The sequence below is a fragment of the Pan troglodytes genome, chromosome 1 (assembly GCF_028858775.2).
Source record: "Pan troglodytes isolate AG18354 chromosome 1, NHGRI_mPanTro3-v2.0_pri, whole genome shotgun sequence".
Taxonomy (NCBI): Eukaryota; Metazoa; Chordata; class Mammalia; order Primates; family Hominidae; genus Pan; species Pan troglodytes.
In genome coordinates, this window is record NC_072398.2 from 180,542,884 (window position 1) to 180,556,196 (window position 13,313).

Genomic DNA, 13,313 nt, shown 5'->3' on the forward strand with positions numbered 1-13,313 from the left:
TCCTAGACTTTACTTACACAAACATAGATAGTATAGCCTGCTACACACCTAGGCTATTATATGGTATAACCTGTCGCTCCTAGGCTACAAACCTGTACAGCATGTTACTGTATTGAATACTGCAGGCAACTGTAATACAATGGTAAGTGTTTGTATATCTAAATGTAGAAAAGGTACAATAAAAATGATAAAAAGGTACAGTACAAAGGATAAAAAATGTTGCACCTATGTAGGGTACTTACCATGAATGAAGCTTGCAAGACTGAAGTTGCTCTGGGTGACTCAGTGAGCAAGTGGTGAGTGAATATGAAGGCCTAGGACATTACACTACAGCGGACTTTATAATCACTGTACACTTAGGCCACACTAGGTTTACTTTTTTTCTTTTTTCAGCAATGAATAAACCTTAGCTTGCTATAACTTTTTTACTTTATGTAAACTTAATTTTTTTAACTTTCTGATTATTTTGTAATAGCTTAAAACACACATTGTACAGCTGTCCAAAATTTTTCTTTCTTTATATCCTTATTCTATAAGTTTTTATCTATTAAAAATTTTTCCTTCTTTTTAAACTTTTTATTAAAAACTAAGATACATGCACATTAGGCTAGGCCTACACAAGGTCTAGATCATCAATATCATTGTCTTCCATATTCACATCTTGTCCACTGGAAAGTCTTTGGGGCAGTAACACACACGGAGCTGTCATCTCTTATTATAACAATGCTTTCTTCTGGAATACCTTCTGAAGGACGTGCCTGGGGCTGTTTTATGGTTAACTTTTCTAAAAAATACGTAGAAGGAGTATACCTTAAAATAACAAATAAAAGTATAGTGCACTAAATACTAGGCAATAGGAATTTTTCAGCTCCGTTATAATCTTACGAGACCTCCATGGTTTATACAGTCCATCATTGACTGAAAAGTCTCTATGTGGCACATACTATCTTTTCTTATGTGTGTCTTTGTTGTCTTTATCCCTACCCTACTAGAATGTAGGCTCCATTTAGGCAGAATTTTTTATCTATTTTGTTCACTGCTATTTTGCCATCATTTAGAACAATGCCTGACTCATAGAAGATGCTCAGTAAGAATTCATGGAATTAATGAATGTTAGCTTTAGCCTATTTAACACTGTGCCTCAGCCAGCTATAAACCGTTATTTATACATACTCATAGAAACCTAGAGGTTGTTTGTGTGTATATATTTATGTATACATCTGTGTGTATAAGTAAATTAAGGCAGTCTTTGATTCTTATTGTAAGAGACTGTTGTAAGTGTGTATTATTCTGTTTAAAAAATGTAACCGTGTAGTGACAGTCTTTTGTGGGTATCTATTTTCACTGCCTAATTTCACTTCAAAAAATAGCCCCATTTCTCATCCCTCAGATATGCTTTAAATACTCACATATTTTTAGTAGAAAAAAAAGTACCAGATCAGTTCATATTTCTAACTTATACCAGGTTTCCTTGTTTTATTACAAACCAAAAATAATGCAAATAAACTATATTTGTTGAGCAAATCAAACTGAAGTTTAACACTGGTGTTAACCATGACTCGTTTGAGTGTAGGTGTCCTTTATGTTGTTGTTTTACAACAGTGTTTGCTTACAGGAGGCCCTTGCTCTTAGCCAGTATGTTTGAAACTGAACTACTGATGTATTTTTGTTATTTTTTTGGCAGTAGAACTGTTGGGTATTCAAATCTCAAGGTTGCTGATTTACCTCGTATCTCTTCATTGTTTTCCACGTTGGTCCATTGGTGTGGGATGTATGAGGTCTGTTTTCTTTCTGGGGAAAAGCCCTGGAGACTGTATACATTGAGGAGCAGACATTGTCTGTATAATGAATGAAGTAACGAGCTACTGTTGTTTATTCTTCTGTAATATAATTGGTTGAATTCAGACAATAATGTAGCATCTGTTATACTATGCAGGGAAATGTCAAAACAGAAAGCAAGCAGACAGGTGGATTAAAGGGAGAAAAGGAGGGAAAACCAAGAAATATCACATTAAGTTCTGATTTAAAGTAGGCGAAAAGGAATAATCATAACAAAAATGATAACACCAACAGCTGTCATATGTTGATCACAGTATTACATATAGCATGAGGATCAATGCTCAGCACTTGTCACTGAGTGCTGACCAAGTGTCAGCATTTGCTAAGTGGCGTCAGGGACAGCGCCAAGATGGCCGATTAGAAGCAGAGTCTCCCATCAAAAAGAACCATAATTAGCATGTGAATCCTGCACCAGCAACCAAGTATTCAGGTTCTCTCATCAGAACTGACTAGGCAGCTGGCATGATCCAGAGAAGAAGGTAAAGCAGTGTGGTGTGGCGGCCCATCTAAAAACATTCTGCATCTTATAGAAGGATGCTGTGAGGAAGATGTTATCGGCTCTATTCCTATGAGGAAACTGAAATTCATAAAGACTGTCATTTGCCTAATTCCCAGGATTTGAACGCATGTCTGTCATACCCCAAAACCTATGTTTCTAATCATAACATTGCATTTAATTAAAATTTTTTAAACTGCACTGTCAGAAGTCAGAATACTGACTTTAAGGGGAGGTAGTTCCCAGGAAAGGGTATGCTTCTGAGATACTTGATCAGGGTTCTAGTTTTACAGATATGTTGACTTTGAAACTTTATCAAGTTGTACACTTAAGATTTGTGCACTTTTTCATATGTATGTTATACTTTAATAAAAACTTTAAAACAATTACAAAATACATGATTTTGAACAGAAAGGATAAAGCTTTATACAATACAACACTGACTCAAATTTTGAAAAAAGTTTCAAATATATAAAATATGCCTGAAAAATTAAGGAAGAGTATCTGGGTGATGAAAAAGTTTTGGAAATAAATAGTAGTGATGGTTGTACAACATTGTGAATTTACTTAATGCCACTGAATTGTACATTTAACAATGGTTAAAATATTTTAAAAATTAGTGGATATAAACTGATGGTGATGGCTATCTTGATGGTGAATCTACAGATTAGTTTTAATGTTTTACTTTTAATCTATTTTTTCAATGAATTTATATTACTTTTGTAATTGGGAAAAATGTTTTATAATCTCAAAAGATATGGTTGTAAAGAACCACCATTGTGGCCAGGCACAGTGGTTCACACCTGTAATCCCAGCACTTTGGGAGACCTAGGTGGAGGGATCACTTGAGGTCAGGAGTTTGAGACCAGCCTGGCCAACATGGCAAAGCCCCATCTCTACTAAAATACAAAAATTAGCCAGGTGTGCTGGCACGCACCTGTAATCCCAGCTACTCGGGAGGCTGAGGTGGGAGAATCGTTTGAACCTGGGAGACGGAGGTTGCAGAGAGCCGAGATTGCGCCATCACACTCCAGCCTGGGCGACAGAGTGAGACTCCATCTCAAAAAAAAAAAAAAGAACCACCACTGTAACTGAGAAATAGATGATCCCATTAACAGTTTAGAAAATGTATATAACTCTAATCCACAGAGGTTTATACTTACAAGCAACTCATGGTTTCCCTTTAAGGGACACATGTGGAAAATTAATCTGAACAGTTAATGCAAGGAGGAGTCATACCTCAGAGAAAGGAGAAGATGTTTAATTCTTAGTTACTAGAAGTAGAGGCTATGAGATTCATATTCTTCTAGCATTTATTGAACACCTAGTATGTGCCTACAATCATACTAAGCACTTTTACATATATTATTTCAGTTAGCATGTTAGTTTATTCCTTCCCTTCCAAGTGCATATTGAGCATCTACTTTGTGCTATGCACTGTATTTGGAATGAGAAGTAATACATGCTCCCATGCCATTATGGAGCTTGCAGGCTAGTAAGAAGGCCAGGCATTAAATAAATAACTATGGTACTAAATAGTGAATGCTGTAATTGACATATCAACTAGCATTTAATTTTGATATACACAGATGTTAATCCATTCACTGGGTTACTAATATATGATAATGTTACTAAAATAGTTTAATATTTGGAAATACTCAGCTGAAACTCATTGCTGTCGCAGAACACCAATATCAGGTAAACTGCTACTCATGCTATCAGAAAAAAGGGCAAAAGTGACTGAAAAAAAAGCAAAAATATATTTTTAACTGTATTTCTTATGTCTCCATTTCTGGGCATCAATTTCCCCATATAAAAAATGAGAGTATTGGGCTGTTTGACAAATGCAGCCCCTTCCAGATCTGACATTCTGTGCAGATCTCTTCATTATAAGAAAAGCAGCTATCACTGAAGCCTATTATGTGTCAGATGCCATACTGAAAATTTTATATATGTATGGTCTATATAATTCCCATCTCTGTAATCCCCTATAAGGTAGGTAGTTATTCAGTGCCTCCAGAAGGAAAGTAACCTCAGTCATAGGCTAGACTAGCTTTGTCTATACATTGCAGAAATTTTGAATGATTTAAAAAAAATAGTTCAGTATTAGAACCAACCAAATTCACCTGCATGACACACATTACCTAATTTCTTATCCATACTTGTGTCTGAGCAAACTTTTTCTGTTGGTTATTTTAAACATTTTTTAACAGATAATTTGCATAGGTCAAAATAGAAAGGCATATGCAGAAAACACCAGATGTCACCTCTTCCACCTTGTTTCCCCTACCCTCTGTAGGTTACCATTTTTGTTTCTTTTTATTTGTGTAAGTTTATTACCTCCAGAGAACCAGCTTATAAGCTGACTAGTTATATATTTCTTTTTTTCTAAATTATTTCTTTATACTGTTATTCTCAGCTTTCCTTCCACTTATTTTATTGGTTTTTTTTCACTAGCTTTTAAATTTTTTTATTACCAGACACTGATAATTTAGCTTTTAAAATCTAATTCTTAATTCACTTATTTTTATTCTTTAATTTATAATGGCATACGAATGTTAAGGCTGTGAATTTCATCAGAGCACTGCTTTAGATGAATTTCATGGATTCTAACATGAAGTCTTTCTCAGGGTTCTAGACAAAAAAGGTTTTAGTGATTTTTATAGATTCCAATGTTGTTAGGGACCTCAGAGACAATCTCCTTCTAATGGAATGTCACAAATGTGAAACAATGTAATACTAAAACCTGGATTCAAGCCCACGCTACCCATGAGACCTTCCAACAGTTTGCTTCACCTGCTTAAGTCAAATGAAGAGTTTGGTCCATCTGTAGGTCCAGAAATCAACCACTAAGATTTGGCCAAATCCCATAGCGAGTTAGTGGCAAAGCCAGAACTAGGACTGTGGTCTCCTTCTGCCAATAAACCTGATATTTGAAGTTCTTTCCATTTTCTAAAACTTTTCTTTTATTGTGGCAAAATATATATACAGTAACTTGCCATTCTTAAGTATACAATTCAGTGGCATTGATTGTATTCACAGTATTGTCCAACCACCACCACTATTTCCAAAATGTTTCATCACCCTAAACAGAATTTCCTCATTCCATTTTGACATAAACATAATAATCCAGTATTCTACAAACTCTGCAGTTACTTCTACTTGTATTTCTCAAATATAAATATATCTCTGTTTGTGTGTGTCTTTTCTGAATGCATCTAATAGCTTTAATTCATACCCTAGAAAGGTATCAATTGGGTATTTGATATGAATGTCTTTGATCACAAATATCTGAGCCCTTCAGTTAAAAAAATGCCTTTTCTGTGTAGTTTCCTATATATTTAATAATATGTGTCATCAAGGTGGAATTTATTTTAATTACTTGCCTATTGGACTAATATTAAGAAAATGAAAAATACATTATTCTATTGTTCAAGCATTTGGCTTGGCTAATAAATAGGGCAGTGACTTTTCAATGAATTTCTAGAAAACAGCAGCTTTTTTTCTGGTGTCTTCCTCCCCACTCTCCATAGTCCAGTCCTTCTCACATTTTAACACCTGGTTTTTGCTCTCCCTAGGCCATCCGGCTGTCCTTAGAGCAAGCCCTGCCTCCTGAGCCAAAGGAAGAAAATGCTGAGCCTGTGAGCAAACTGCGGATCCGGACCCCCAGTGGCGAGTTCTTGGAGCGGCGTTTCCTGGCCAGCAACAAGCTCCAGATTGTCTTTGATTTTGTAGCTTCCAAAGGATTTCCATGGGATGAGTACAAGTTACTGAGCACCTTTCCTAGGAGAGACGTAAGTTCCCATACCTATCTCAGGAAGTATATCCAGGTGGGAGATGTGCCATCATTAAAGCTGAACAAAGTAGTTCAAGAAAAGTCCCATGGTGCAGGCAACTACAAGACAAACAGGAGTCCTTCTTTGTTCTGCACACCATTCTCTCCTTAGCTTTTGGAGAAAGTATGGCTTCCCAGGCCAGCAGATATGTACCCAGTAGCCTATGTAAGAAATTAGGTACTAGATCTTCCTTCCTAGCTGTTTTCCCTATTCCAGCATTCCAGTCTTTGCTGATGTCTCATCTGTATTCCTCAAATGAGATATATCTGTAGCCCTCAGAATATACCTGAGAATTGTATGTTTAACAGCTTAACAGTTAGATATCAGGGTCAATGAATGTAGGTTCACTAAGAATGAGTCAAGCAAAACAAACAGTGTTTTGTGATTTGATAGTCTTACTACCCTGGGAAGTTACAGAGGGTGACCTGTATTCACTGTGTGCTTGCATTACAGCACAATATTTGATAGTCTCTCATAGTATTCTGGGGCAAAGTAGAGAGATATAGATGTGTTAGATTCATTGCTGATTAAATGGTTGTGTCCAAAAAATGTTAACCACCATTTCCTTGTAGGGAACCAAGAGGCTCTGTATTTAATCTTTTATTACTTACCATATTTATTGGCAACCTAAATGAAGACTTTATCAGATTTATAGATTATGAAAAATAAGATTCAAGAAAATCTTAAAATACTGAAACTTACACAAAATGAAGCTGCAGAAATTTCACAGAAATGTGTAGAAATAGATTCCTTTAGTAGAGGTTATGGTCGAATTAAGCTGAATACACGTTAATAACGCATTGTGGCTGCCAACAAAAAAGCTAGCTCCTGTTTTAGAGGTGTAATCCCAACCAGAGATTAACTTAATGGTCCTGTTTAACTCTGCACTAAGATAAACTACCCACTGGGTGATGGGTACACCAAAATCTCACAAATCACCACTAAAGAACTTACTCATGTAACCAAATACCTGTTCCCCAAAAACCCATGGAAATAAAAAATTAAAAAAAAAACAAACTACCCCTGAAATAGTCTTTAGGCTTCATGCTGAAAAACGAAGCCTGAAGAAATAGGAGCATGTCTGGAGCAGGGCTGGTAGGAAGGTGAGGGAGCTGGAAATCATGTCATTTAAGGAACATTACCTCTAAAGAAGGAAGGACCATGAGAGATGTGATTGTTGTCTTCAGCTACTTGAAGGCGTGCCTTGTAAAAGAGGGATCTGATTTTTTGAGGCTGCAGGGGTAGAACTGGGACCAATGAGTTGAAAGTTACACGAGACAAATTTGGCATAGTGTAACAAAGCATTTTCTAAGAAAGGAATATCTTGTGTCGTGAAGTGTTAATTTTCCTATCATTGGAGATTACCAAATACTACTCTTTTCAGCAATAACAGATATATATATGGAGAGGGATTCATCCCTGGTATTCCTGCTTTATATGGAATGGGACTTGGACTTGCTTAGCTCTGAAATATACAATAAATCTTCTGTGATTCCATTGTGATCTAGGTATAGTAACCTAGCATACCAAAACCAAGAGTTTCATTAAGGTACATCTAAGTCCCTCACATTGGCTGTCAGGTTTGCAGGATAGAGACAGAAACTAGTAATGTCCCCTCTGGGTGGAATGAGGATCTTGCCACTTATTTCTAAGCCCAGGAGACTGTAGTGGATCCCAGGTGCTGACTATTGTTCCTTTTCTCACTGGCTCTGCCTACTGCTCCAAGGTCATCCCCTTTATTTGTATATAAGGCACACAAACATGCACAAGGGAACACATGCCTGCATATGTTCTTACCACACAGCCAAGTATGAAAACTACCTTAACTTCTGTCACTGAAGTTGAACTCTCAGTGTGTGAACATTTAACAAAGAACCATAATCAAAGTGTTCAAGATCAGCCTTGTTCTCATACTTTATGTTCTGTGATGAAAATCTCACCTCAGAGAACTTAAAAATCTTAGGAGCTAAGTTTGCCCTTCCCAACCCTTAGTTTTAAGTCACTCCCTTTCTGAACGGGTCTCATATTTAAAAATGGAAGTACTGAAAGAAATAGAGTTTAAGGACTTTGCATTTTAAAATTAAACTTTATTTTCTTTCAAATTAATTTTTAAAGCTTATTACTGACAGGGATGGGGTGAAAATATCTTAAAAGGAGCTAGGCTTTTTGATCATTATTAAGAACCTCTTTCCACAGGGTAAAACTCTGGACTGCGGAAAGTTGCTGTTGAAAGGAAACTGGGGAAATGTGATGTGAAATGTAGAGTGTTCTTGGGCCTGCTACTATCTCCCTGTGGTTGCCAGCATAGTGCTTCATATATAAGCATCAGTAACTGTTGTTGAATGTTAATAACCTCAGGCTCCCCTAATCTCTGGTTCCAGAATGAACAGAGAGGCTGGTCCAAATGAGAACAGATGCTCTAGGCCCACCCAGATTCCAGACCTAAACTAAGAAAGCCCACCCAGGACTCTTTAGGCCTCCTAGAGCCAGGGGTGGGGTGAGAGTTAAAGGCCCTTCATTCTTCTCTGAATTCTCTTTCAAGTCAAATGACTAGTGTTTTTGCAAGGCTATTCTGTAACAGCCATCTGTGTCTGCAAGGATTAGAATCTAATTTGTAAAAGTCATCTTAAATTACAGCCAAACTAAAGACTGTTAAAAAGCACATCTTAAGGCCTTGCCTCTTTAATAACAAATAATATAAGCCTTAACTCTAGGAGTCTTAATTGTGTCTTCAGCCTTTTCTCCACAAAGCAGAGACTGGTTTCTCAGCAGAGGACCTGATAAGTGTTCTTCTGTACCTCCCATGCCTGCCACCTGCCCCCAACCAAAACAATACTTCATGTTAAGATTTCCCAGCTGTCTAACCATTTACTAAATGTCTGCTGAGCATACTTCCCTGAACTGAGCACTGTAGGACAACCAAAATAGCCGCAGACATAGGCCTTCCCCAGAAAACTGATTCAAGTTGTGGAAGCATTGAGTTACTTGGTTTTGGGGTGTGTGTGTGTGTGTGTGTGTGTGTGTGTGTGTGTGTGTGTGTATGTTTTCCCCAATTTTGCTAATAACAGTTACTGAGAGAAGGAATAGTATTTATTTCCAGAGCTCTACCTCCTGGACATGTTAGAGCCGTATGAACATCAGTGGCCCATTTGCCTTACTTGGGCATTGCCTTGGAAATGAGGTAGTTGAGTCCTAAAAGCTGAGTAATGACACTCACCCCACTACTCCTCCTATAGGCCAACTCCTGTCTCTGAGTTAGAGTAAGGGATTGCTGCCAGCTCCCCCAGCTCCCCTCCAGACCTACGGTAGCCCAAACATAGGCCCTTCCCAGAAAAGCTGATTATCACTCATGCCACTTGGTAAGAGGTTGTCAGTATCCCCCAGCCTTCCTCCTCTGTGCCACTTCCTTATCTTCCGTTTTCTCTCCTCTTTCCTTTTCTACCCCTTCCCTTTTTTCCAATCCTGTTTTACCTGTTTTATCTTCTCCTCCATCTTTCCATTCTTCCCTTCTCCTTATTTCTTTATCCCACAACTCTTCTTTCTGCCTACTCTTTTTCCATTTTTTGCCTACCCATATCCACATCCCTCAGAGGAGCTCTGTCTACAATTGGAAAGTGAGATCTTTCAATTTATAAAATGACTGGAAAGCACTAGGAAAGGAGGATGAGGAATGGCAGATGAACTCTAAGAGTCCACTGATAGCCCATATGTATTGCCACTGATATAATGACACAGCCCCTGTTCTAGCCTAGGGAACGTGCCTTTTTCTAGATCTATAGATATGAATCCCCAAACAGACAGACATGCATTCAGGAATAAACTGTTTTCTTATATTTTATATCTAAAACAAAGTAATGAGGGAATTTATATTTTGCCCCAGCTTTCTAGGTTTTTATCTCTGTAACTATAACTCATAATTTTTGTTTCTCCCTCTAAGACTTAAAGGAACAGGAGAATGAGTATAATCAAGCTCCAGCATGGTTTTCCTAGAGTAGACCTTCAGTAAAGATTTGTTTAAATGTACTGGAGGAAAAGCCTTTCAAATTTGGGGTATACAAATTCCTTCCTCTGTCACCCATCCACTTTTATTATGCTAAGCACCAAGCTAAACACTGCAAACACAGTGAAGAAAAACAATGGCATAGATCTCACCCTTGTAGAATTTACAGTCTGAATCCAGAAGCTACAGCTAGATGAAGTTTGACTTGACTTCATCCATAACACATGGATACTATTTGCCACCATAAGGAGATAGAAGCAGTTTAATTCGCATTTAATTCATGTATTCTCTCATTATAGCAAAACATTTGCTGTGCAACCGCTCTTGTTTCAGCCTTCATACCAGGTGCTGGTGATACAGAAATTTTAAAAAAATTGTTACTGACCTTGAAGAGTTCACGTTATAGTAAAAACACACATCCAAAACAAATTGCATTGCAAATTATACCCACAGTTAGAAGGATAAGTAATTTCAGCAGGCTGTGATAACGGAAAGTATTATAAAGGAAGTTAATTTTACCTGAGCCTTGCACAGAGAGATGTTCAGTGAGTGGAAGCAGAATAGCAAAGTCAGAAGTAAATGGTTCAGTGGTAGTTAGTCTTGCATGTGAATCCCACTCCATCATACTGAACATTGGACAACTTAACTTGACCCTGCTGAACTTTTATTTCTGCATCTTTGAAAGAGAAATGATAATATCTGACAGGGTTGTGGTAAGCGTTATATTAAGTGAATATAAATTACTATATTCATAGCACATAAAACAGTATCTGCTTTAATAATCCTAAATAGAGAGAGGCAGAAGAGGTAGGAAGGGCTTACAGTTAAAGAAAATGTGGCAGCAGTGAATTCTTTCTCTAGAACAGTGATGGATATCAAATTTGAGTTACAAATATCTAGCTGTAACCCAGGCTTAAGAATATATCATTGAAATCTTAATATCTGATATTTGCAAAGGATCTCAGAGATATGAAGGCCAATGCTGCCACTTTACTGGTGGGAGAATCAAGGGAGGTAAAATTAAGCACTTAAGTCACTTGAACAATTATAAAAGCAGAGCTGATACTGACATCCAAGTTTTCTTATGACCATTGCTTTTTGAGATTATTGAGTCCTTTAAAAACTGTTAATAAATTATAGAGTTCCATTTTAAAATTAGAGTCATAGAACTAGAAAAATCAACATTAGAGACCACCTAGTAAATGCAATAAATTGCAGCTGCAAGCACCAGTATTTTAAAATATTTTGTACTACAAAAACCTTCCTATGGTAATACCTCTAATATTGCAGTGGGATTGATTTTCAATTTATATTAGACTAAGTTTTATTTTTTTAAAAAACAAGAGCCAGAAGGAAAAACTTTAATGCCATTGAATGACTGTATCTTAAAAGCTTTGTTCTCAAAATAAACCAAGATGAAGCATCTAATTGGTGAAATACATGTTAAAGGTACTACTGCTGAGCTTGTTCCATTCCTCTCAGTTATTTTATATCACTATATCTGGTTATTTGAAATTTTTCAGTATCCCTAAATAATCAAGATTCAGATAAAAAGAACTATGATTGTGTAATGGAACACAACTAGTATCTAGATGGTCGCAACATTAATTTTGCCTCTAACCTTCTCTCAAATCTGTTCTTTTCTTCTCTTTCCCTCTATACCACTGCCCAAGTCGTCACAGCCCAAATTAAACCTATGGCTTCCTAATTCATCTCCCTGCCTCCAGTTTTGCCTCCCCACATCTATGCTCCCCACTGTCTCTTGAGTGATTTTTTTAAACGGCTTTGATGATCTCTGTCTCTCTCCTGCTTAAAAGCCTCCAGTGGGTTCTAATGGCCTGCAGAAAAAGTCCAAACTCCTTACCATGGCATATAAAATCTTCAAAATTTCACACCGTCTCCTTTTCTCACTTCTTCTAATTACCTCCTTAGCACATGCATCTCATCATTAAACCACAATAAACTGCTTGACTGAAAGAAACAAGAGACCTCACTAAGGTACAAAATACATTCACAGAATTATCCCACTCCTCTTCTGTCAGCTTTGGGAGATACCAAGACAGGTGTGGTGTTAATATCATTCAGCAGATGGGGAACATGAGGTCTTGACGTGAAATTACTTGCTTGAGAGTGTACATTCAATTAATTAATGACCACTGAAGACTGCAGCCCAGGCCTCTTGATTGGCTTATTTTCAAAAGTTTTGTTGTAAAGAAAACTGGTCCTGGATTATTTGACAGGACACCTGAATTTTTAGGTAGAAGTCATTTGATAAAAACTGTTTACATAATATTTACAACATTCAAAAAAAAGTAAATAGCAAAAGGTTTAAAAGAATGATACAGCTGCTGCTTAAATAGGTCTATATATGAAACTCTAATCTGACACAACAGCAACCTAATTAAAGGGAAAAATAGTAGCAAGGGCAGTTTATATTTCTTTAGGTTATTCATTTTGTTTAAGAAATTTATTTTATAAATTGTAAGTTTTAAATTTTTTAAATTTTAATTGTTGGCCAGGCGCAGTGGCTCATGCCTGTAATCCCAACACTTTGGAAGTCTGAGGCAGGCAGATCACTTGAGGTCAGGAGTTCAAGACCAGCCTGGCCTACATGATGAAACCCTGCCTCTACTAAAAAATACAAAAATTAGGCCGGGCACGATGGCTCACACCTGTAATCCCAGCACTTTGGGAGGCCAAGGTGGGTGGATCACAAGGTCAGCAGTTCAACACCAGCCTGGCCAAGATGGTGAAATCCCATCTCTACTAAAAATACAAAAAATTAGCCAGGCACGGTGGCAGGCGCCTGTAATCCCAGCTACTTGGGAGCCTGAGGCAGGAGAATCACTTGAACTCGGAGGGCGGAGGTTGCAGTGAGCTGAGATCACACCACTGTACTCCAGCCTGGGCAACAGAGTGAGACTGCATCTCAAAAAAAAAAAAAAAAATTAGCCAGGTGTAGTGGCGTGCACCTGTAATCCCATCTACTTGGGAGGCTGAGGCACGAGAATTGCTTGAACCTGGGAGGCGGAGGTTGCAGTGAGCCAAGATCCTACCACTGCACTCTAGCCTGGGAGACAGAGCAAGACCCTGTCTCAAAAAAAATACATACAAATAAAATTTTAATTGTCATATAATAATT

At 37.4% G+C, this 13,313-nt stretch overlaps 1 protein-coding gene across 4 annotated transcripts in view; it reads left to right on the plus strand.

Annotated features, from left to right (window-relative positions):
- Window positions 1–13,313, plus strand: part of FAF1 (Fas associated factor 1) — a 520,728-nt gene that overhangs the window by 480,391 nt on the left and 27,024 nt on the right. For all 4 annotated transcript variants that reach the window (XM_001137725.6, XM_054666796.2, XM_063780489.1 and 1 more), the window contains one exon: window positions 5,914–6,129. In XM_001137725.6, the coding sequence (XP_001137725.1) occupies window positions 5,914–6,129 (216 nt within the window). The remainder of the gene's footprint in view (window positions 1–5,913; window positions 6,130–13,313) is intronic.